The following is a 26,937-nucleotide window of genomic DNA, read 5'->3' on the forward strand; positions in this document are numbered from 1 at the left end:
ATGTAGTCAGAGCTTTGAAAATTTATGTCGCCAGAACGGCTCAGATTAGGAAATCAGAAGCTCTGTTTGCCCTATATGCTCCCAACAAAAATTGGGCTCCTGCTTCCAAGCAGACTATTGCACGCTGGATCTGTAATACGATTCAACATGCTCATTCTACGGCTGGATTGCCGTTACCGAAGTCAGTGAAGGCCCATTCTACCAGGAAGGTGGGCTCATCTTGGGCGGCTGCCTGAGGAGTCTCGGCGCTTCAACTTTGCCGAACAGCTACTTGGTTGGATTCAAACACTTTGGCTAAGTTCTACAAGTTTGATATCCTGGCTGATGAGGACCTCATGTTTGCTCAATCGGTGCTGCAGAGTCGTCCGCACTCTTCCGCCCAGTCTGGAGCTTTGGTATAAACCCCATGGTCCTTTTGGAGTCCCCAGCATCCTCTAGGACGTATGAGAAAAATAAGATTTTACTTACCGGTAAATCTTTTTCTCGTAGTCCGTAGAGGATGCTGGGACTCCGTAAGGACCATGGGGAATAGACGGGCTCCGCAGGAGATAGGGCACTTTAAGAAAGCTTTGGACTCTGGGTGTGCACTGGCTCCTCCCTCTATGCCCCTCCTCCAGACCTCAGTTAGGGAAACTGTGCCCAGAGGAGATGGACAGTACGAGGAAGGATTTTTGTAAATCTAAGGGCGAGATTCATACCAGCCACACCAATCACACCGTATAACTTGTGATAAACTTACCCAGTTAACAGTATGAACAACAACATAGCCACGGTTCCACCGAAAAACTATAACATAACCCTTATGTAAGCAATAACTATATACAAGTCTCGCAGAAGAAGTCCGCACTAGGGACGGGCGCCCAGCATCCTCTACGGACTACGAGAAATAGATTTACCGGTAAGTAAAATCTTATTTTCTCTAACGTCCTTGAGGATGCTGGGGACTCCGTAAGGACCATGGGGATTATACCAAAGCTCCCAAACGGGCGAGAGAGTGCGGATGACTCTGCAGCACCAATTGAGCAAACAGGAGGTCCTCCTCAGCCAGGGTATCAAACTTATAGAACTTTGCAAAGGTGTTTGTCCCCGACCAAGTAGCTGCTCGGCACAACTGTAATGCCGAGACCCCTCGGGCAGCCGCCCAAGAAGAGCCCACTTTCCTAGTGGAGTGTCCCTTAACCGATTTCGGTAACTGCAATCCTGCCGTAGAATGCGCCTGCTGAATCGTGTTACAGATCCAGCGAGCAATAGTCTGCTTTGAAGCAGGAGCGCCAGCATACAGAACGAACAAAGCTTCAGTCTTCCTGATCCTAGCCATTCTGGTCACATAAATCTTCAAAGCCCTGACTACATCCAGGGACTCGGAATCCTCCAAGTCCCGTGTAGCCACAGACACGACAATAGGTTGGTTCACATGAAACGATGAGACCACTTTTGGCAGAAAGTGAGGGCGAGTCCTCAACTCTGCCCTATCCACGTGAAAAACCAAGTATGGGCTTTTATGTGATAAAGCCGCCAATTCGGAAACACGTCTTGCCGAAGCGAACGCCAACAACATGACCACTTTCCACATGAGGTATTTCAACTCCACAGTTTTGAGTGGTTCAAACCAAGGTGACTTGAGGAAACGTAACACCACGTTTAGATCCCAAGGCGCCACCGGAGGCACAAAGGGAGGCTGAATATGCAGCACTCCCTTCACAAAGGTCTGTACTTCAGGAATAGAGGCCAATTCTCTTTGAAAGAAAATGGATAAGGCCGAAATCTGGACCTTTATGGACCCTAATTTTAGGCCCAAAGTCACTCCTGTTTGAAGGAAGAGAAGTAGACGGCCCAAATGGAACTCCTCCGTATGAGCAGCTCTGGCCTCACACCAAGAAACATATTTCCGCCATATACGGTGATAATGTTTTAACGTCACGTCTTTCCTAGCCTTGATCAGGGTGGGAATGACTTCCTCCGGAATCCCTTTTTCCGCTAGGATCCGGCGTTCAACCGCCATGCCGTCAAACGCAGCCGCGGTAAGTCTTGGAACAGACAGGGCCCCTGCCGCAGCAGGTCCTGCCTTAGAGGAAGAGGCCACAGATCCCCTGTGAGCAACTCTTGCAGCTCCGGATACCAAGTCCTCCGTGGCCAATTCGGAACAATGAGTATTGTTCTGACCCTGCTTCTTCGTATTATTCTCAACACCTTGGGTATGAGAGGAAGAGGAGGAAACACATAGACCGATCTTAACACCCAAGGTGTCACCAGAGCGTCTACCGCTACCGCCTGAGGGTCCCTTGACCTGGCGCAATACCGCTTTAGCTTTTTGTTGAGACGGGATGCCATCATGTCGATTTGAGGCAGTCCCCAACGATCCGTGATCTGTGTGAAGACTTCTTGATGAAGTCCCCATTCTCCCGTATGCAGGTCGTGCCTGCTGAGGAAGTCCGCCTCCCAGTTGTCCACCCCCGGGATGAACACCGCTGACAGCGCGCTTACATGGCCTTCCGCCCAGCGTAGAATCCTGGTCGCTTCTGTCATGGCCATTCTGCTCCTTGTTCCGCCTTGGCGGTTAATATGAGCCACTGCCGTGACATTGTCTGACTGAATCAGAACCGGTTTTCTCCGAAGCAATTCCTCCGCTTTACGCAGGGCGTTGTATATGGCCCTCAACTCCAGGACGTTGATGTGGAGACAAGACTCTAGGCTTGACCAGAGACCTTGAAAATTTCATCCCAGTGTCACTGCTCCCCAGCCTCGGAGGCTTGCGTCCGTGGTCACCAGGACCCAGTCCTGAATGCCGAACCTGCGACCTTCTAGTAGGTGAGCACTGTTCAGCCACCACAGGAGAGATACCCTGGTCCTGGGAGACAGGGTGATCCTTTGATGCATTTGTAAATGGGACCCGGACCACTTGTCCAAGAGGTCCCATTGAAAAGTCCTCGCATGGAACCTGCCGAAAGGGATGGCCTCGTAGGAGGCCACCATCTTCCCCAGGACCCGCGTGCAATGATGCACTGAAACTTTTTTTGGTTTTAATAGGTTCCTGACCATGGCTATGAGTTCCTGAACCTTTTCGATCGGAAGAAAAACCTTTTTCTGGTCTGTGTCTAGAATTAGCCCCAAAAAGGTCAGACGCGTTGTAGGGACTAGCTGGGACTTCGGTATATTGAGAATCTAGCCGTGTATCTGCAACGTCTTCATGGACAGAGACACGCTGTCCAGCAACCTCTCCCGAGATCTCGCCTTTATGAGGAGATCGTCCAAGTATGGGATAATTGTGACCCCCTGCCTGCGCAGGAGCACCATCATTTCCGCCATTACCTTGGTGAAAATTCTCGGGGCCGTGGAAAGCCCAAACGGCAACGTCTGAAATTGGTAGTGACAGTCCTGCACTGCAAATCTCAGGAACGCCTGATGCGGGGGGAATATCGGAACATGAAGGTAAGCATCCTTTATGTCCAGGGACACCATCCAATCCCCCCCTCCAGGCTGGCGATGACCGCCCCGAGTGATTCCATTTTGAACTTGAACCTCTTCAAGTACAGGTTCAGAGATTTCAGGTTTAAAATTGGTCTGACCGAACCGTCCGGTTTCGGGACCACAAACAGGGTTGAGTAATATCCCTTTCCTTGCTGGAGATGAGGAACTGTGACAATCACCTGTTGAATATACAATTTTTGGATTGCTGCCAACACTAACTCCCTCTCTGACGGGGAAGCCGGCAGAGCCGATTTGAAAAATCGGCGCGGAGGCAAGTCTTCGAATTCCAGCCTGTATCCCTGAGAAACAATCTCTAATTCCCAGGGATCCACCTGCGAGTGAACCCAGGCGTGGCTGAAAAATCAAAGACGAGCCCCCACCAGATCTGCCTCCCCTCGGAAAGCCCCAGCGTCATGCGGTGGACTTTGCAGACGCAGGGGAGGACTTCTGCTCTTGGGAACTAGCTGTGTGCAGCTTTTTTCCCCTGCCTTTCCCTCTGGCAACAAAGGATGATCCACGTACCTTCTTGTTTTTATTGGAACGAAAGGACTGCATTTGATAATGAGGTGCCTTTTTTGTATGCTGCGGGGGGACATAAGGTAAGAAATTTGACTTACCAGCCGTAGCCGTAGAGACAAGATCCGAGAGGCCGTCTCCAAACAACTCCACCCCTTTGTAAGGCAAGGACTCCATATGCCGCTTTGAATCGGCATCTCCCGTCCACTGTCGGGTCCACAAGAGCCGCCTAGCAGAAATAGACATAGCATTTATTCTGGAGTTTAATAAACAAATGTCTCTCTGAGCATCCCTCATATACAAGGCAGCATCTCTGATATGCTCTATGGTCATTTGAATGGCGTCCCTATCTAAGGTGTCAATTTCCGTAGATAAGAAATCTGCCCATGCCACAACCGCACTACAAACCCAGGCCGACGCCATAGCCGGTCGAGCAATAGTACCGGAATGATTGTAAATGTGCTTTAAGGTAATTTCCTGCCTGCGATCAGCAGGTTCCTTTAGGGAAGCCGTATCCTGAGAAGGCAGTGCCACCTTTTTGGACAAACGTGTCAGCGCCTTGTCAACTTTTGGCGAAGATTCCCAGCGTATCCTATCAGTTTGTGGAAAAGGATACGCCATGAGAATCCTTTTGGGAACTTGTGGTCTCCTATCCGGAGATTCCCAAGCCTTTCCGCACAAGTCACTTAATTCAAATGAGGATGGAAAAGTGACTTCAGGCTTTTTCCCTTTATACATGTGTACCCTCGTGTCAGGCACAGGGGGTTCCTCAGTAATATGCAAAACCTCTTTAATGGCAATAATCATGTACCGTATACCCTTAGCCACCTTTGGCTGTAATTTTGCATCTTCATAGTCGACACTAGAGTCAGTATCTGTGTCGTTATCTGTGTCATCGATCTGGGATATGGTGCGCTTCTGAGACCCCGAAGGACCTGGCGCCCCAGGGACAGGCATGGACTGGCTACCTGACTGATCCCTAGCTTCTGCCTTGTCTAATCTTTTATGCAACAGATTGACATTTGCATTCAAGACATTCAGCATATCCACCCATTCCGGTGTCGGCGTTGCCGACGGCGACCTGACATTCAAGCACCCCCCCTCCACATTAAGCGAGCCTTCCTCGTCAAACATGTCGACACACGCGTACCGACACACTTCACACACACACACAGGGAACCCCTTTCTGAAGACAGTATCCCTGTCAATGCCCTTTGGAGAGACAGAGAGAGAGTATGCCAGCACACACCCCAGCGCAATAACCCTGGAGACCAACACAAAATGTTTTTCCCCAGCAGAGCTGTATAATATGTAAACCAACAATTATGTGCCCCCCCCCCCCCCCCCTCTCTTTTAAGCACCCTTTCACCGTGTGTAAGCAGGGGAGAATCCGGGGAGCTTCCTCTCAACAGTGCTGTGGAGAGAAAATGGCACTGGTGAGTGCTGAGGGGGAAGCCCCGCCCCCTCGGCGGCGGGCTTCTGTCCCGCTCAAACTTAGTAAAATATGGCGGGGGCTCTTTTATATACATGTACAGAGCCCACCTGTACATGTATATAGTCTTTTTGGCATGCAAAAGGTATATATTGCTGCCCAGGGCGCCCCCCCCTGCGCCCTGCACCCTTACAGTGACCGGAGTATGTGAGGTGTAAGATAGCAATGACGCACAGCTGCAGTGCTGTGCGTTACCTTAGTGAAGCTGAAGGCTTCTGCCGCCTGACGACTTCTGTCTTCTGTACTTCTAGCTCTGTGAGGAGAACGGCGGCGCGGCTCCGGGGGTGGACGCCCAGTAAGAACCTGCGTTCACCCCTTCTGGAGCTAATGGTGTCCAGTAGCCGAGGAAGCAGAACCTATCCTTGACAAGAAGGTCTGCTCCTCTCTCCTCAGTCCCTCGATGCAGGGAGCCTGTTGCCAGCAGTGCTCCCTGTGAAAAAGTAGTAAAAGGTAGAAAAAAAAAATCCAAACAAAAATGCTTCTAGGCAGAGAACTCTGGAGAGCTCTCTGCAGTGCACCCATCTTGCTCTGGGCACAGTGTCTGGAGGAGGGTCATAGAGGGAGGAGCCAGTGCACACCCAGAATCCAAAGCTTTCTTAAAGTGCCCTATCTCCTGCGGAGCCCGTCTATTCCCCATGGTCCTTACGGAGTCCCAGCATCCTCAAGGACGTTAGAGAAATAGGATTTTAATGGGATCGGTATGAAATACCTCCAATCAAAATCCCGACGTTCAAAATCCCGACACCAATTGACCGATGATCAAAATCCCGACAAGGTCAAAATCCCGACACGGACAAAATACCGACATTTAAAATACCGACAAGGTCAAAATACCGACATGTAAAATGCCGACAGGTCAAAATACCGACATGCATTTTTTATGTTTTTTTGTGTGTATGTCGACATAAATCAACATGGACACCATATAAAGTGTACCGCGTCCCCTCGCATGGCTCGCTGCGCTCGCCATGCTTCTGGCACCGTGCCTCGCTGCGCTCGGCACACTATTATATTCCCCCTCCAGGTCCACTGGGATGGTAAAGTATGAACAAGTCGGTTTCAATGAAAAAAATCATGAAAAACTCATGTCGGTATTTTGACCTGTTGGCATTTTACATGTCGGTATTTTGACCTTGTCGGTATTTTAAATGTCGGTATTTTGTCCGTGTCGGTATTTTGACCTTGTCGGGATTTTGACCATCGGTCAATTGGTGTCGGGATTTTGAACGTCGGGATTTTGATTGGAGGTAAACTGACTGCATCCCATTTTAATACCTATCGGTAAATCCTTTTCTCCTAGTCCATAGAGGATGCTGGGCGCCCGTCCCTGTGCGGACTGTTTTTGCAGTAGTGTTGATAGTTATTGCTTCTGTTACACAGAGGTTGTCTATCGGTTATGTTCAGCCTGTTGCTATATTTGGTTCATGCTGTTAACTGGTATTTCTTAAAAGCCATGTTGTACGGTGTGTTGTGGTGTGAGCTGGTATGTATCTCACCTATAGTTAATAAAAATCCTTTTCCTCGAAATGTCCATCTCCCTGGGCACAGTTTCTATAACTGAGGTCTGGAGGAGGGGCATAGAGGGAGGAGCCAGTTCACACCCATTTAAAGTCTTAAAGTGCCCATGTCTCCTGCAGATCCCGTCTATACCCCATGGTCCTTTTGGAGTCCCCAGCATCCTCTACGGACTAGGATAAAATTATTTACTGGTAGGTATTAAAATCCTATTTTTACAACCGCTTTATGAAATATGCAAATACTGCATATTGCATCTGAGCCCCTCTCTCCGTTTCTTCTTTATGTATGCTTCTTAGTTGGGAAAGCTGTAAATAAAAACTATGAATACATGTGTCTCATATTCATAGGTGGGGGGGGGGGCATAGCCATATTTACATTATGTTTCTTGTCATTCTGTGTTTGGATCATGATCCCCCCTATGTACAGCGCTACCTGATATTTCAGTGCTTTAGAAGTAGAATACTAATAATATATCATAGAAGAGCTACTGAAAATGCAACTATTCCATAATGAAGTGGGGTATCCGGTCAGATGGTCGACAATGTTAAGGTCGACACTCATTAGGTCGACCACTATTGGTCGACATTGACATGGTCAACATGGAAAAATGGTCGACATGAAAAGATTGACATGATTTTTGTAAAACTTTTTTTGGAGTCGTTTTCTGCGTAAAGTGACGGGGAACCCCAATTAGTGCACCGCGTCCCCTCGCTCGCCATGCTTCGGGTTACTGTTCCCAATCGTAGTCCACGTGGATCGTAAAGTTCCCAAAAAAGAAAAAAAAAAGTGTAAACTCATGTCGACATTTTCATGTGTCGACATTTCACGTGTCGACCATTTTCACAATATTTTCTTTCTGGGAACTTTTTTCACCTTTCACGTGTCGACCATTTTCATGTGTCGACCATTAGTCCAGGTCGACCATGTCAATGTCGACCAATAGTGGTCGATCTAATGAGTGTAGACCTTAACATTGTCAACCATTCATACCGGAACCATGAAGTGGTACCATTACTCACTCTGACACTGCTCTTACCTTGCTTAGCCGAGACTCAAAAGCAAGTGAATTAGTGGACCTGGAGGTCCTCATCCCAAAGGCAATGGTGGGAATGGCTTTTGCTCTCTCAGTCCCATGGCTCCCCTGTTTGTTCTGTGCATTCTGAGTACGTGCGGAGCTCTTCATCCCCTACAGAGGCAACAAATCAGATTCATTAGCCAGGTAATGCAAATATCTACTTATTTAATAATACATGCATTATTATAGACTGTTTGGTAATTCTGCATGACCCATAGGCAGCATAAAGCAAGATAGAGCAAAACAATTCTAATTCTCTGATAGAATAAAACCATTTAGGCTTTTACTGAAAGTCCTATGGACTTGTGCATGGATATTCTAATTTATAACATGTATATTAATACCCCAATACCAATCACAAACATTCCCATTCTATATGATTGTAAAAAAATATATTTTCAGTCTTCCATAGATATTCAGATCAGCTGGGTGCATCTGAATAATAGATACGTATAAACAAAAATATCACAATATTTCTTATGGTCCCGAGCAGAGGGGCTTCATGTAAGTATAAATTTCAACGGGTTCAGTATGATTTACAGACGGTCAGGATTCCGGCCGTCAGTATTCCGACAACGGCATCTTGGCCGTGAGTATGCCGGTAAAGGGTCGAGCGCAAAGAGTGGGCTTGCAGGATTGCTGCGTTCGCCGCGCTGCGGGCTCGGTGGCTCGCCACATGTTCTATTTCCACTCTATGGGTTTAGTGAACACCAACGAGTGGGAATATACCCTGTGAGCCGGCTGTTGGTATTTGTCAGCATTCGGGATTCCGTCGTCGGTATCCTGACCGCCGGGATCCCGACTGCTGGCAAATTAACTGCATCCCCTTTCAACATATACCCTGGCCTGACATGCCTATACCTACAGTATATACGCAGATAACTCTTTGTCAAGGCACAGTACAGATTTGTGGACCACAAAAGGCCATTCAGACCACAAATAGCCATTCGGTCGATCAGGGCAGAATTGGATATAAGGGGCAAGGCATGTTGGGATGTACATGACTTGACCCTGATATAGAGAAAAGGACAGTAGCGCAAGTTCATCCCAGTTGCCCGGAGGTAAGATAACTATTGGTGACCTATATATATATTACTATGTGTGTATATATATATATATATATATATATATATATATATACATATATATAGAAGATAACCTCCGGCACTCCAGTCCTCCCCCTCAGGGTGTACCTCGCTCCGGTGCCCTCCCCAGGGAACCTGTCCCTGACATGTACCAATAGAAGAAATCATAGGCGGCACTCAGAGGCTTTGAAGTCAGTGAAAAAATATATGCGTGAGGTGACCTCACGAATATAGTTTTTCACTGACTTCAAAGCCTCTGAGTGCCGCCTATGATTTCTTCTATTGGTATATATATATATATATATATACACACAGTGGGGATCGAAAGTTTGGGCACCCCAGGCAAAAATTCATTTTAATGTGCAAAAAGAAGCCAAGGAAAGATGGAAAAATCTCCAAAAGGCATCAAATTACAGATTAGACATTCTTATAACATGTCAAAAAAAGTTTGATTTTATTTCCATCATTTACACTTTCAAAAGAACAGAAAACAAAAAATGGCATCTGCAAAAGTTTGGGCACCCTGCAGAGTTAATACCTTGTACTGCCCCCTTTGGACAGCTGAGACCTGGCAGTGTCATGGATTGTTCTCAATCATCGTCTGGAAAGACCAGGTGATGTCAATCTCAAAGGTTTTACAAGCCCAGACTCATCTGACCTTGCTCCAACAATCAGCACCATGGGTTCCTCTAAGCAGTTGTGTAGAACACTGAAACTGAGAATAGTTGACGCACACAAAGCAGGAGAAGGCTATAAGAAGATAGCAAAGCGTTATCAGATGCCCATATCCTCTGTTCGGAATGTAATTAAGAAATGGCAGTCATCAGGAACAGTGGAAGTTAAAGCAAGATCTGGAAGACCAAGAAAAATATCAGACAGAACAACTCGCAGGATTGTGAGAAAAGCAAGTCAAAATCCACGTTTGACTGCACGATCCCTCCAGGAAGATCTGGCAGACACTGGAGTTGTGGTACACTATTCCACTATAAAGAGATACTTGTACAAATATGGTCTTCATGGAAGAGTCATCAGAAGAGAACCTCTTCTACGTCCTCACCACAAAAATCAGCGTTTGAAGTTTGCAAATGAACATATAGACAAGCCTGATGCATTTTGGAATAAAGTTCTGGGGACCGATGAGGTTAAAATAGAACTTTTTGTCCGGAATGAGCAAAGGTACGTTTGGAGAAGGAAGGGCACAGAATTTAATGAAAAGAACCTCTGTCCTACTGTTAAGCATGGGGGTGGATCAATCATGCTTTGGGGTTGTATTGCAGCCAGTGGCACAGGGAACATTTCACGAGTAGAAGGAAAAATGGATTAAATAAGATTCCAGCAAATTTTGGACGCTAACTTGATGTCATCTGTGAAAAAGCTGAAGTTAAAGAGAGGCTGGCTTCTACAAATGGATAATGATCCTAAACACACCTCAAAATCCACGGTGGATTACATTAAGAGGCGTAAACTGAAGGTTTTGCCATGGCAATCACAATCTCCTGACCTCAACATAATTGAAAATCTATGGATAGACCTTAAAAGAGCAGTGCGTCACAGACAGCCCAGGAATCTCAAAGAACTGGAAGACTTTTGTAAGGAAGAATGGGCGAAGATACCTCAAACAAGAATTGAAAGACTCTTGGCTGGCTACAAAAAGTGTTTACAAGCTATGATACTTGCCAAAGGGGGCAGTACAAGGTATTAACTCTGCAGAGTGCCCAAACTTTTGCAGACGCCATGTTTTGTTTTCTGCCCTCTTGAAAGTGTAAATGATGGAAATAAAATCAAACTTTTTTTGACATGTTATAAGAATGTCTAATCTGTAATTTGATGCCTTTTGGAGATTTTTCCATCTTTCCTTGGCTTCTTTTTGCACATTAAAATGAATTTTTGCCTGGGGTGCCCAAACTTTCAATCCCCACTGTATATAAATCAAATGGAATACATACTTTTTACCGGCTGCTGGGATCCCGGCTGTCATGAATCCGACGGCGGGATCCTGGCTACTAGTTTTTTGGCAGCAGGACGACTGCTAGAATGCCCCTCGTCACGCTGGACACCCTTAGATGGAGAAAAGCCTGTAGCATCTGTATTCTGGCGGCGGCAATTTGCCGCCCTTTGGGACTCCGGTGTCAGCATTGTGACCACCGGGATCCCGACAGACAGCCTGGTGATTGCCTCCCATATACAGTGTTATATATACATAAAAATATATATGTGTGTATATCGAGTGTTCTGAAAAAAAAAATTATATATATATATATATATATATATATATATATATATATATATATATATATATATATAGTCTGCCGGCACTCATAGAAGCCACTCCATCTGCTCAGGTGCACCGCATGTTATATAGACATCCACTCCAAAGAATGCAGGCACTCAGAGACTAAAGTAAATGCACAACTTATTGTATTGGAGTCAATTGTTTTCGGAGCCTCAGCTCCGTTCTCAGGACATTACCACACACACACACACACACACACACACACACACACACACACACACACACACACACACACACACTTCACTGTCATTTATTTTAAATCACACATTTCTTAGCAGTCATACCCAGGATTAGAGCCTGTTAAACTGAATGCAGACACCTTACTGATATAACTATTTGCTCCTGCATAGCAAGCCTGCAGATTAGAATTGTCAGTTCAAAACCATTGCAACTAGGCAAATCTATGCAGCGTGCAGCCACACAATACATAGATCTGCTCAGTCATTTACAATGCTGATTATTTCTCTGACATTAAGTTTACAAGTGTCATACCCAGGATTACACTGGAAACAGGAAGCATGAGAGTTCTACTTGTAATAGTCAGAGAAGTCACTTCAATAGTTAGAATTCTCATGATTCCTATACAGGAGCAAATAGTTTGATCAGTAAGGTGTCTGCTTCCAGTGTAATAGGTTGTGGGTTCCAATACTGGGCATATCTACTGTAAAATAAAGAGGGTGTGACCTGTAAAGTACAGGGAGGAAGAAAGAGATAGCTATTAATTGAATTGTGTCACTGAACAGGAGGAGAAGTGGCCCTCTACGGAGCAGGAGCCAGGCAGCTGCCAACTGCGTTGCCTCCCACAGATATGCCTCTGAAAAAGGCCTTAGTAGGTGCAATGTGTAGTTAAGCAGCCCAACAAAAAGGAAAGTTTGTTTAGTTGCCAAGCATATCTGCATGGATTAAGGGTATTTTGGGGTTGCCGAATTAAAAAATTAAAGTATTTTTTTTTTTTTTATTGTCTCTAGTTCTTGAGATAATGGATACACTCAATTATACCCCTTTTCCACTAGCTCAAAAAACACGGGTAAATGCACGGGGGCGCGCATTTACCCGTGTTTTTGGCAAGTGGAAAAGGGTAAACCCGGATCAAGTGACCCGTGAATCCTACCCGGCTATTTACCTGGGTAGGACACGGGAATGATCCGGGTAGGGTGTAGTGTAAACGGGAGCCGTGTCGATGCGACACGGCTCCCGTTTACACTGTATGGATGGGCGGCGCTGGGAGATCATGTGATCTCCCTGCGCCGCCCCTGCCGTGTAGCTAGAAGCGTCACCAACCCGGCATATGCCGGGTTGTGACTGCTGATGGGAAAGGGACCGAGCACGGGTCGCAGCAGGGGGCAGCTCCCGTGTCAGGCTCCCGGCTGCGACCCGTGTTCGTAGGTGTAAAAGGGGTATCAATAGAGAACTTAACCATAAGGAGCATGAATTTACTAGGTGTTGACTCTGCAATCATTCTACAACACCGGATCTCAAACTCGGTCCTCAGCCCCTACACAGTTGATGTTTTTCAGGTCACCTGTGAATTTTTAAAATGCGACAGTTGGTGATACACAGTGCACCCTCTAGGTGACAAGGAAAACATGAACTGTTTAAGGTCCTGAGAACTGAGTTTGAGAACCACTGCTCTGGAATATTCAGCCTCTGTATATAAGTTATCAGACACTGCCAGTTGACAGTTGAGCAGTTCACATTGTTGATTGTGGGACACTGTGCACTAATTGGGGTTCCTGGTCATTTTCTGGAAAAAAGACACCCCAAAAAATAAAAGAAGCATGTCAACCCTTTTCCAAGTCGACCTGACAGCATCAACATATTTCAGTTGTCGACCTAGTTACTGTCGACCAATAGTGGTCGACCTAGATACTGTTGACACAATGATCCACACCCATTTACTTATATAGGGAAGTACAGTACACAGCTGTAAACATGCATACAATAGATTTAATTTCATACAGGAACTGAAACGTCCAACTTTATGCTGTAAAATGTCATTTCAATTCTGGATTTTTTGCAGGATATTTAATGACCTCTCCAGAGACTTGCCTAACACTGATTTGACATGTACGTAGAGTATTGATAGGTTTTGTAATACTTATCATATAGAAACCAGGAACAGCCATAAGTTACATTTATTTTGACCTGTAACTTACTGATGTTTTTCATTCCAAAAATAGACCTCTCTGTTGTGCAGTCGTAATGACTATCGGCCTAATTCAGCATGGATCATTATTCTGAGAAATTGCAGTTGCCTGCGAGTAGAAAGGCACCGCCCTGACAGAAAGAAAAAACGCCCCGTGCTAATTTGCGAATGCATCGCAGATCGCTATCCGCTCGCAAATGCATGCGCAATTGCCAGAACACTGAACAGTTTTTGCCGTCTGAGCAAATATGAGTAGGTCTGAGGCTGCCACTAATCTGTGACTGAGATGGACTGGAAGTGGTCTGCGCTGACGACCCTCCCCAAAAATGCCTGGGCAAGCCTGCGTTTTTTACGACACACCCAGAAAACGGCAGGTTTCAGCCCAGAAACGCCGGCTTCCTGTCAAATAGCAGCTACATTGCATTCACGATCTCTACGCACTTTCTATCGCTATTCACCTGTGCGCAATGCGAATGCTACGCATTCACAGTCGTTTGATAAGCGCTCCATTTGTAAATTCTCGAAATAGCGATCCATGCTCAATTAGGCCCTATACCTCAAAACAAAAATTATTTCTAACTTCAGTTTTTGCCGTTTCCCTCTAGTGCATTATGCTATACTTACTGTGAACATTAAAAGGCTAAGGGGTATATTCAATTGAAGTCGGATCCATTCCGCCATTTATTTGTCGGAATGGATCCGACAAGGGCTATTCAATGCCATCTCAATCCGACTTTAAAAAAAGTCGAATTGAGATGCGTGAGCTGAGATGGGGGACAGCCGCGGGCAGATTGGGAGAGCAGCGCTACAGCAGCGTAGCAGGAGGATGTGTCACAGCCACCGCTCACGGCAGCGTCCACCCGGCTCCAGCGACACATCCTCCTGCTACGCTGCTGTAGCACTGCTCACCCCCCTCTCCTCCTCTCGGCTCCCTCATCTCAATCCGACTGTTTTTAAAGTCGGATTGAGATGGTCGGAAAGGGGGCCAAAACCTGTCGGATTTGGCCCCGTTTCCGACAGAAGAACTATTCCGCCAATCCACGTGCTTTCCAACAAGTCGAATTCCTCAACTAGTCAGATAATTTTGAGTTATATTGAATAGGTCGGAACAACTTCCTACCTAAAAAAGTCGAAAACTGACGTCTTTTTGACAGACGGCAGCTTTCAACTTCAATTGAATATACCCCTAATTTATCAAAGGGGAGATGTGAGTTTTTCGACAGCAATAGGAATTGTTCTTGCTTCACTCTAAACGTATCTATGCATGGAGAAGCCCAGTCGAACAAAACTGGGTAATAACAGACAGACCTAAAGGTAGGAAAGCCCTGCTTGCATGCTTACAATCTATAGGGATATAGACATTGATACACAAGGATAGGTGCTACCTATTGCATAATGGTCCAGCCAGATTGCAAAGGTTCTTAATGGGCTGTATGATATGATCACCCAGCAATGTTGGCCAAGGGTCAGGAGGAGTGGCGGAACTACCACCAGTGCAAGCGGTACCTTGCACTGGGGCCCACCGCTGTCAAGGGGCCCAAAGCCAGCGGCATGTAAAGAGTCAAACTGACTCATTACATCCCGCCTGCCGCGGTGTGCTGCGGGCCCAGAAACCCCCCCTGACAGACCAATTTTTTTGTTATATGAAGGAGCCACTGCCGCATCCCGCGATTTAAGCCCCGCCCCCTCTGTCACATGGCTCCGCCTCCTTTTAGAGACCCGCGGATCATACACTTGTCCTGGGCTGGCTGTCACTTGGCTCCTTCTCCTTTTAGAGACCCGCGAATCGCGGGTCATACACTTGTCCTGGGCTGGCTGGTCTTGGCATCTGCTACAGTCCCTTCATTCCATACTGCCAGGGCCGTTTCTAGCCAATTTGGCTCCCAGTGCGAGATTACAAAATGCGCCCCCCACCCCCATTGACATACAAAATAAATGCGCCCCCCCCCCCCCATAGCTATAAAAAGAAAAAGCATGCGTGTGCGCTCCCGGCAAGGGGACGTGGCCTCATTAATTGGGCGTGGTCTCACTAAAGTGGGAGGGCCTCATCTGATATCATCACGGCCAGGGAGAAAAAAAAAATCAAAAGTCCCCATTTTACACAGTATAGCAGGCAAGAGTCCCCATTTTACACATTACAGCAGGCACGTATCCCCATTTTACACATTACGCAGGCAAGACTCCCCATTTTACACAGTACGGCAGGCAAGAGTCCCCATTTTACACAGTACGGCAGGCAAGAGTTCCCATTTTACACAGTATGGCAGGCAAGACTCCCCATTTTATACATTACGGCAGGCACGTGTCCCCATTTTACACAGTGCGGCAGGCAAGTGTCCCCATTTTACACAGTACGGCAGCAAGAGTCCCCATATTACACATTATGGCAGGCAGGTGTCCCCATTTTACACAGTACGGCAGGCAAGACTCCCCATTTTATACATTACGGCAGGCACGTGTCCCCATTTTACACAGTGCGGCAGGCAAGTGTCCCCATTTTACACAGTACGGCAGCAAGAGTCCCCATATTACACATTATGGCAGGCAGGTGTCCCCATTTTACACAGTACGGCAGGCAAGTGTCCCCATTTTACACAGTACGGCAGGCAGGTGTCCCCATTTTAAACAGTGCGGCAGGCAGGTGTCCCCATTTTACATAGTGCGGCAGGCAGGTGTCCCCATTTTACACAGTATGGCAGGTAAGTGTCAAGTGGGGGGGAAGGAAGGGGGGGGGGGGGGAGAGAGAGACTTACATATAGAGGATCTTCCCGCTCTTCGGGTCGGGCCGCCTCACCTCCCTCGCGCCGGCCGCCTCCTCCTTACAGCCTGTCTGCTCCTTTTCCCTCTTCCCGACTACTCATGCTCGGGGGGCGGGGTTTCACGGAATGACGCGATTGCGTCGTGACGTCACGACGCAAATGCGTCATTCCGTGAAACTACGCCCCCCAAGCAGGAGTGCTCGGGAAGAGGGAGGAGGGGGAGACAAGGACACGCAAAGTGTGCGGCGGGCGCCCCGTGCGGTTGCACGGTTCGCCCCCCGCTAGAAACGGCACTGCATGCTGCTTCCTAATACTCAGCCCAGTGCCCACTGTGTTATCCTCTTCCAGGAGGAAGGTATTGTTTTAATATATTATAGTGTATCTATATATAATATATTATATATACTGTGTGTGAAAATATATATATATATATATATGTGTATAGATATAAAGATATATAGACACACACACACACACACACACACACACACACACACACACACACACACACACACACACTATATGTGTATATACACATATATATATATATATATATACACACACACACACAAACACACCCACACACATAAACACACACAGTCTGCATTTATATATATTTATATATATGGTAATTCTTACATATATACAGTATATATATAAATGATAATATACACTGCTCAAAAAAAATAAAGGGAACACTTAAACAACACAATGTAACTCCAAGTCAATCACACTTCTGTGAAATCAAACGGTCCACTTAGGAAGCAACACTGATTGACAATCAATTTCACATGCTGTTGTGCAAATGGAATAGACAACAGGTGGGAATTATAGGCAAATAGCAAGACACCCCCAATAAAGGAGTTGTTCTGCAGGTGGTGACCACAGACCACTTCTCCTCTCCTATGCTTTCTGGCTGATGTTTTCGTCATTTTTGGAAGCTGGCGGTGCTTTCACTCTAGTGGTAGCATGAGACGTAGTCTACAACCCACACAAGTGGCTCAGGTAGTGCAGCTCATCCAGGATGGCACATCAATGCGAGCTGTGGCAAGAAGGTTTGCTGTGTCTGTCAGCGTAGTGTCCAGAGCATGGAGGCGCTACCAGGAGACAGGCCAGTACATCAGGAGACGTGGAGGAGGCCGTAGGAGGGCAACAACCCAGCAGCAGGACCGCTACCTCCGCCTTTGTGCAAGGAGGAACAGGAGGAGCACTGCCAGAGCCCTGCAAAATGACCTCCAGCAAGCCACAAATGTGCATGTGTCTACTCAAACGATCAGAAACAGACTCCATGAGGGTGGTATGAGGGCCCGACGTCCACAGGTGGGGGCTGTGCTTACAGCCCAACACCGTGCAGGACGTTTGGCATTTGCCAGAGAACACCAAGATTGGCAAATTCGCCACTGGCGCCCTGTGCTCTTCACAGATGAAAGCAGGTTCTCACTGAGCACGTGACAGACGTGACAGAGTCTGGAGACGCCAAGGAGAACGTTCTGCTGCCTGCAACATCCTCCAGCATGACCGGTTTGGCAGTGGGTCAGTAATGGTGTGGGGTGGCATTTCTTTGGGGGGCCGCACATCCCTCCATGTGCTCGCCAGAGGTAGCCTGACTGCCATTAGGTACCGAGATGAGATCCTCAGACCCCTTGTGAGACCATATGCTGATGCGGTTGGCCCTGGGTTCCTCCTAATGCAAGACAATGCTAGACCTCATGTGGCTGGAGTGTGTCAGCAGTTCCTGCAAGACGAAGGCATTGATGCTATGGACTGGCCCGCCCGTTCCCCAGACCTGAATCCAATTGAGCACATCTGGGACATCATGTCTCTCTCCATCCAGCCACGTTGCACCACAGACTGTCCAGGAGTTGGCGGATGCTTTAGTCCAGGTCTGGGAAGAGATCCCTCAGGAGACCATCCGCCACCTCATCAGGAGCATGCCCAGGCATTGTAGGGAGGTCATACAGGCACGTGGAGGCCACACACACTACTGCGCCTCATTTTGACTTGTTTTAAGGACATTACATCAAAGTTGAATCAGCCTGTAGTGTGTTTTTCCACTTTAATTTTGAGTGTGACTCCAAATCCAGACCTCCATGGGTTAATAAATTTGATTTCCATTGATAATTTTTGTGTGATTTTGTTGTCAGCACATTCAACTATGTAAAGAACAAAGTATTTAATAAGAATATTTCATTCATTCAGATCTAGGATGTGTTATTTTAGTGTTCCCTTTATTTTTTTGAGCAGTGTATATTACATATATACAATGTATATATATATATATATACAGATGGGTCCTCCGTTATCTTGGTGGCTCTAGTCGCAGGTGTGCACTCCCAGCGTGACTAGGCGATCCGTCCACCTAGTCACGCTGGGAGTGCACGAGACGCTTCCCATTCAGAGCGTCTCTGTCCGGGCGCGCGGACGGAGACGCTCTCCATTAAAATGAATGAGTAGCGTCTCGGTCCGGGCGTGCGTGCCCATCCAGACGGAGACGCTAACAGTGACTAGGTGCGCCCAGGCGGGCGCGCCGTCACAGAAGACGCCAAGATAACGGAAGACCCATCTGTATATATAAGGAGGAGGAGGGAGAGGAAGCCGCAGCAGGGCAACGTAACTGGTGGCGGTGCTGCTGCAGCTGTTCCTCTCCTTCCACATAGGCTGGCCGCTGCCACTGTAAATGCTGGGATGCGCTTCCCTCATCACAGCGGCAGCGGCCAGCCTATGTGGAAGGAGAGAGACAGCTGCAGCGGCGATTGCCACCAATTACCTGCCCGGGATCTGCCAGACTGCCTGCACCGAGGAGCCTGACTGCATGAGCCAGCAGAGAGACAGTAAGTATCATCTATTCTTTCTGTCTGTCTATCTATCTGCCGTAATGTGTAAAAAGGGGACGCTGCCTGCCGTAATGTGTAAAAAGGGGACGCTGTCTGCCGTAATGTGTAAAAAGGGGGACTGTCTGCTGTAATGTGTAAAAAGGGGGACGTTGTCTGTGTCGTAATGTGTAAAAAGGGGACTCTGGCTGCCATAATGTGTAAAAAGGGGGACTGGCTGCCGTAATGTGTAAAAAGGGGGACTGGCTACCGTAATGTGTAAAAAGGGGACGCTGTCTGTCGTAATATGTAAAAAGGGGACGCTGTCTGCCATAATGTGTAAAAAGGGGACACTGTCTGTGCGAAAACTTTGCCAGACAGCGAACATCTGCAAATCCATTCGCATCTCACTCACTATCGAATGGTTTTTCCATTGTGTGCAGTCTGTGTGTAGCCCAGGACTTACTCCTATAGTGCGATACAAACAAGGCTGATCGGGGCTGGAGCGGACGACACACACCCGCCCTGAAAACGCTTGGGGATGCCTGCATTTCTCCCGACACTCCCAGAAAACGTCCAGTTAAAACCCCCAAACACCCGCTTCTTGTCAATCAGCCTGCGTTCACCTGCAGTTTGGCCTCACGCCTGTGCATTATGATCCGTATGCATGCGCAGTCATTCGATAATCGGCAACTGTGCGATTTCGGACAACAGCGATCAGGTCTGAATTAGGCCCTTACTTACAATTTCCAGAAAACAGCATTATGGGCCTTATTAAGAGATGGAAGCAGCCGCTGCTTTTGCATACAGTGGCCATGTCCATAGGATCTGCGTACACGTGCACTAGCCATGAGGCGTTTGCATAACCCTTCACCATGCGATCACATCCCAGAATGATGCAATAGTATGGTGATTGACAGGCTACGGGTATCCGGGTCCGGGGATGTGGCGTTGGGGGATAGATCGGGATACGCAAGTGTGTCATGGACGTTTTTCGGGGCCGGCCAATGATATCACCTGTGTTTCATGCGATAGAAAATATGGCGGCGGGACCCCTGCATACGCAGCCAGGCTGTGTAGGCAGTGGTTAACTTCTATTCGATGTGATCGCAATTGATTTGCGATCGCATCGCGGGGCAGTGCTACACGTGCCCTGTGCTGTGCGGCCTCCAGCATGTGAGTATATGGACACAGATTTTGCAGATTATAGGGTTATTCAGTACGGATTGCAAATTCTGCTAAAAAGCAGAATTTGCAATCCGTTATGTCGCATGCTGGTGGCCGTCCATCGCAGGGCAAGACCGCCCAGTATGCTAAATGGAGGCCACCATCTGTGACCACAATTTACATTGTGGTTGCAATTGTGGACGACCCCCTGCAGCTGCAGCTATGGCTGTCTACGAAGGCGGTCAGCCACCATTTTTCCTGTCGCCGACTGGCCCGTTTTCCTTGCACTGCCCCTGCAACGCTCCTTTGCCGCACACGAACTCCTCTGCCTGTCAGTCAGGCAGAAGTGTTCGCACACGCTTTGACTTGAACACATTCGGTGGTACCTCTGTTCAAAAAACAGTGAAAAGCTGGATTATACATGTATATATGTTTTTACATTTTGCACTTGAAAAAGGAGATTTATGGTAGACTTACCATGGTTAAATCTTTCTACGAGGTACACTGGGTTCCACAGGGAATACATTGGGGTGTAGAGATGGATCTTGATCCAGAGGTACCAACAGGCTAAAGCTTTAGACTGTCCCAGAATGCATTGTGGGGCCTCATCTATAACCCCGCCTCCAGGCACTGTGAGCTCAGTTTTGTTAAAAAGTCCAATGCAGAAGCAGGTAAAAGCCATACAAACCCAAAGATGATTAGTGCGTCAGGGTGGGCGCCCTGTGGAACCCAGTGTACCTCGCAAAATGATTTAACCATGGTAAGTCTACCATAAATCTCCTTTTCTGCAGCGGGGTACACTGTGTTTCACAGGGAATACATTGGGGATGTCCTGAAGCAATTCCTCAAGGGAGGGGACACACCTTAGCAGGTATGAGAACCCGGTGTCCAAAAGGAAGCATCCTGGGAGGCGGAAGTATCAAATGGATAGAACCTAATAAACGTGTTCACTGAGGACCACGTAGCCGCCTTGCACAATTGTTCTGCGGACACGCCACGGCGGGCCGCCCAAGAAGGTCCAACAGACTGAGTAGAATGGGCCTTAATAGCAGCAGGAGCTGGGAGACCAGCCTGCGCATAAGCTTGTGCAAGCACCATTCTAATATATCTGGTCAAGGTTTGCTTATTCGCAGGCCAGGCACGTTTGTGGAAACCAAATAGAACAAAAAGGGCATTTGACCTCCTAATAGAGGCAGTCCTATCCACATCCAAAGACCACTCTTTGGAGTATAAGTCAGAAGAGATGAAGGCCGGAACCACAATCTCTTGGTTAAGATGAAAAGATGGCACCACCTTAGGTAAATAACCGGGGTGAGTTCTAATGGAGACTCTTGCAGGGCATTCAAGACAACAGACAAATCCCATGGAGCCACAGGAGGGACATAGGGAGGCTGAATCCGCAGAACACCTTGAGTGAATGTATGAACATCAGGCATAGACGCAATTTTTCTCTGAAACTACACCAACAAGGCAGATATGTGAACCTTGAGGAAGGCCAGACGAAGTCCTAAATCCAGGCCTTGTTGCAAAAAAGCCAGAAGTCTGGAAGTACCAAACTTGGAAGTATCTTAATTCTTAGCAGCACACCAGGTGAAGAAAGAATTCCAGACACTATAACAAATCCGTGCAGAAGCCGGTTTGCGGGCCTTTAGCATAGTTTGGATAACCGCCTCGGAGAATCCTTTGGCCCTTAGGAGTGAAGCTTCAAGAGCCACACCGTCATAGCCAGTCTGGCCAGATCTGGGTAGACACAAGGGCCACCCGTGGGCTTGTAGGAAGCATACCGTCAGTTGCAGATGACTGAGGAGGACATCTTGGGAGTTCGCCAGGATCAGCAAGTCATCCAGATGCGGCAACAGAGATGAGCCGTCATCACGTCCATAACCTTGGTGAAGATCCGAGGGGCTGTAGCCAGTCCAAACGGCAGAGCCTGGAACGGACAGTGAGGTTGCCAATAGCAAACCGCAGGTATTGCTGATGCGATATGGCAATAGGTATATGCAGATAAGCATCTTGTATATCCAGGGATACCATATAATCTCTGGGTTCCATGGCCAGTACAATCGAGTGCAATATTTCCATACGGAACTTGGACACTCTCACAAATTTTTCAGTGATTTGAGGTTGAGAATAGGCTGGAAAGACCCATTGGGTTTCGAGACTAGAAACATGGTCGAGTAGTACCCCCTGCCTCTCTGGGACAGGGGTACCGGCACAACCACTCCTGTATCCAGGAGGTAACGCACAGACAAGTGTAGAGTTTTGCGCCTTCAATGGGTCCGAAGGACTAACAGTCGTGCAGAACTGGCGAGGGGGACGTCTCGTGAAAGAGACTGTGTACCCATGAGAGATGACTTCTCGCACCCATGCGTCTGAAGTGGTCTATAAGCAGACCTGGGTGAACTGCAGAAGTCGGCCTCCCACCCTGGGATCCCCCAGGGGGAGGCCCACCCCGTTATGCAGCAGGCAGTCTTGTTGGGAAGCAGGCTGACGGGTGGCCCATGATTGTTTTGCTTTGGGCTTAGTGGTTTTGAGAGCATGAGCCTGTCTCGGGTATGTCTGACCTTTTGCTTTTCCTTGAGGTCGAAAGGAACGAAAAGTGGTACTCTTTGCCTTCTGTGTAGAAGGATTAATATTCGGGAGAAATGCAGTCTTAGCAGCCGCTAAGTCAGTTACAATCTTATTCAGATCTTCCCCAAATAGGAGGTCTTCCTTAAAAGAAAGTACCTCCAAGGTCTTTTTGGAGTCCAGGTACACCTTCCATAACCTCAACCACAGTATTCGACGAGCCAGGATGGACGTAGTCGACGCCTTGGCCGCCATTACACCTGCCTCAGAGGACGCCTCCTGAATATATTGGGAGGCGGTGGTAATATGAAACAGATATTGTCTGGCAGTGTCAGATAAATCCTGAGGCAGCTCTTCCTCTATTGCCTGAACCCATGCTTCAATCCCTTTTGTGGCCTAGGAGTCTGCTCTAGTGGTTCTATGTACCGCACCTGTAAGGGAGTAAATAGACTTCAGGCATCCCTCCACATGCTTATCTGTCGGTTCCTTCAGTGAGGTGACAGTGGTGACACCAGAAGACGGGTGACATGGGAATCCACCGTTGCTGAATTTTCCCACTTGTTACACAACTCAGCAGGGAGAGGATAACGTGCTAGATCTTTTTAGACAGGGAGAGTTTCTTTCCTGGAGAAGATCAGGGTTCCTGACGTATGTCTACTAAATAGTCAGAATGCGGTAAGACTACTTTTGCTACCTTCTGACGTTTAAATTTATCCTTTTTTTTAGATGCGTTAGTGGGATCTACATCATCATCGATTTGTAGAATCAGCTTAATAGCCTCCACTAGGTCAGGAACATCAACCTGAGTTGTAGATTCCTCGTCAGAAGCAACCATATCAGTGTCTGACAGATCAGTATACTCCCCATCCTCATCAGACGTATCATTTGAGATATTAGTGGATTGTAAGGAGGAAACGGCCCGCTTAGATGACCCCTTGACCCCAGAGGGACGTGGGGTAGGTTTTTGTCTAACCAAAGACTAGTTCAATTGTTGTATCTGGATAGATAGAGTATCCGCCCAGGGCGGATTTACCACAGGGACAATATGTGGCTGCAATGGCACAGGAGGTCCCAATGGGGGCGTAAGGCATGTCACAAGCGTATTAAGCATAGTTCAGAATGCCGTCCAAGGTGGCTCCTGATTGGCTACAGGAGCAGCGGGCTGACTGGGAGTTGTATGGCACATATTACAGTACATAGACCATCCTTTGAAACTTCCCCCTCAGGCAAATCCTTGGTGCATGTGCTGCATGATGCAGGAGCATCCATGGGTTTCCCGCTCTTCGTGGTAGGCATTATAGTGAATCTAACCCTAGAGCGTAAGAATACGATACAGCCAGACAAATACAATACCTGCAAATAAATCCCCTATTTATGTGACAGTATATACAGGACACAAACAGAGAATAAATGCGGTATGAGGTGACAAATACACAGTAGAATACACTTAACTGTAAATACTGCGCAGCACTATATATTAGACCCTGATGCACCTAGTCCCCTAGGGTACAGCATACAGTGATAGCTATAGCTGGGATACACTGAAAGTGAAATCCACACAGCAGATACAGGCACACACAGTCACAGTGACAATGCAGATAATCATTTTAGTCAGACAATAAAACTGCACTGGGCTAGTAAACATATATATACAGGTTGAGTATCTCTTATCCAAAATGCTTGGGGCCGGAAGTATTTTGGATATCGGATTTTTCCGTATTTTGGAATAATTGCATACCATAATGATATATCATGGCGATGGGACCCAAGTCTAAGCACAGAATATATTTATGTTACATATACACCTTATATACACAGCCTGAAGGTAATTTTAGCCAATATTTTTAATAACTTTGTGCATTAAACAAAGTGTGTGTACATTCACACAATTCATTTATGTTTCATATACACCTTATACACACAGCCTGAAGGTCATTTAATACAATACTTTTAATAACTTTGTGTATTAAACAAAGTTTGTGTACATTGAGCCATCAGAAAACAAAGGTTTCACTATCTCACTCAAAAAATCCCGTATTTTGGAATATTCCGTATTTCAGAATATTTGTATATGGGATACTCAACCTGTATATAACAATGCGCGTTCCGAGACCGGATGTATATATCAGAATACTCGTACAATATATTCTATTAGAAGTACACTTGTTCTTAACTAAGGGTGTGTAGACACAGTGAGATATTTTCTTTAGATTTTGACTATATAGTCAAAATCGCAAGAAAAGTTAGTGCAGATTGCAAGGTGAAAGTCACCTTGCGATCCCGATTCGATCCCGATGCGCGGCATCGCAAGAAAAGATAGACTGTGCAGGCAAGTCAATCCTTGCTAGATCGGTGTACTATCTAGTTCATCTCATATGTCAATGACATCTCACAAAAGCCAAAATCACACATAAGCCAAAATCGTATACACACATCGTCCATAGCTCAAGAAAAGTTAGTCAAAATCTGTGCTATCTGGGCTCCGGGGAGTTCAAGGCAAATCGCAAGTAAAAATCGAACATAGCAAGGATCTCACCGTGTGTACACACCCTTACACTGTCTTAAAATGACATGTAGAATACTTAAGTGTCTGTAAAATCACAACGCTGACAAATCAGGCGGATTTACAGAGAAGACCTTGCACTGAAGTCCCAGAGACCAGTCGCAGCTACTGTGAGAAGATGGCGCCCAGAGTCTCAGTCAGGGAGTGAGGGAGAGTGTGAGGCAGCTCCAGGGCGGGAACACCAGCAGTAGATGGCGCACGGAGCTGGGGGAGGGGCTACAGGTCAAGCGCCTTTTCCCCTATGCTGGTCCTCACCACCTGGTACTATGGAGCCTTATTAACTTAGATATTTTACTATCCAACTTGTGCTCCCATGCCCTGGTGGATATAGTGGGGTACTGCTCTGTCACAGTGTCCACGCCAGCGTCGCGGTTCATCTCCTTAAACTCTGACCGGAATGTGATTTAATGGCAAGTCCCACCTGAGGGACCCTCTTACCTCCTCCCTTAGTAGCAGCCACGCAATCCAGGAGAGCATCTGCGGTGGTGTGCCTAGGAACCGGAGTGCCTCCACCGCAAGTACCCGGGAACAGATCCAGCGGAAGTATGCGACACCGCTGGGGAGGTGATGGAGCCGCAGCACAGTATGTCACACTGACATATTAAGTGCTGCAGCCCTTGAAGTCTTCATGCAGGCACAAACTCTAAAACTGAGCTCACAGTGCCTGGAGGCAGAGTTATAGAGGAGGCCCCGCAATGCATTCTGGGACAGTCTAAAGATTTAGCCTATCGGTGCCTCTGGATCAAGATCCATCTCTACACCCCGATGTATTCCCTGTGGAACACAGTGTACCCCGCTGCAGAAATGATAATGTATTTTTTACATGTTTGAATGTAGCGCAATGCATTCCATTCTAAAAAGTAGACAACCTACTGCATGAAATGAGGGGACCCACATGTTCATCATTAATGCCAGGATGGGGTAGAACTCTAATATTGGATGTCCCAAAGGAGCGACAGGGGGTATTGCCAGGTCCCCCTAGAAGGCGATTAAAAAAAAACTGTAATGCGTCATGCTGTGGAGACATCTCTGGAGACAAAACAAAGGTCTTGTTTGGGTATGGCCAAGCAGTCACTGTTGCAGGAGTGGATGACTGGTGACAACAGTTTATGTTGAGCTGCTCATGATGTGGGACAAAATTCCTCATGATGACTGTTAGTTCAGTGGCAGGACCTGAGCCAAGGAAATGAGCTCTGGTTTCTGTTAAAGTTGGTACAAAAGAACTTTGGGCGGTTATACAGTGGGTGATATATTGGACGATATAGTGTTCCACATATCGCTCAGTGTGTACCCACGATTGTGTGCTTCCAGCCATCACCAGTGGAGTTGTCCTATCTGATGTGTACACATCAGATGGGCTGACCTACGCTGATTACGGCATGCAGGTGAATGAGGCGGGTAACAATATATTGTGCAGTCATACACCGGACCGTGCAGTGCGTACAGCTGGGCAATATATCATACTATAGGTCCTCTG

General features: G+C 47.2%; 1 protein-coding gene across 7 annotated transcripts in view; it reads right to left on the minus strand.

Moving 5' to 3' along the window:
- Nucleotides 1-26,937, minus strand: part of SPECC1 (sperm antigen with calponin homology and coiled-coil domains 1) — a 1,059,948-nt gene that overhangs the window by 893,459 nt on the left and 139,552 nt on the right. For all 7 annotated transcript variants that reach the window (XM_063955878.1, XM_063955877.1, XM_063955880.1 and 4 more), the window contains exon 2: nucleotides 8,031-8,180. In XM_063955878.1, the coding sequence (XP_063811948.1) occupies nucleotides 8,031-8,177 (147 nt within the window). In that variant the 5' untranslated portion in view covers nucleotides 8,178-8,180. The remainder of the gene's footprint in view (nucleotides 1-8,030; nucleotides 8,181-26,937) is intronic.

This window comes from Pseudophryne corroboree, chromosome 2 (assembly GCF_028390025.1).
Source record: "Pseudophryne corroboree isolate aPseCor3 chromosome 2, aPseCor3.hap2, whole genome shotgun sequence".
Classification (NCBI taxonomy): Eukaryota; Metazoa; Chordata; class Amphibia; order Anura; family Myobatrachidae; genus Pseudophryne; species Pseudophryne corroboree.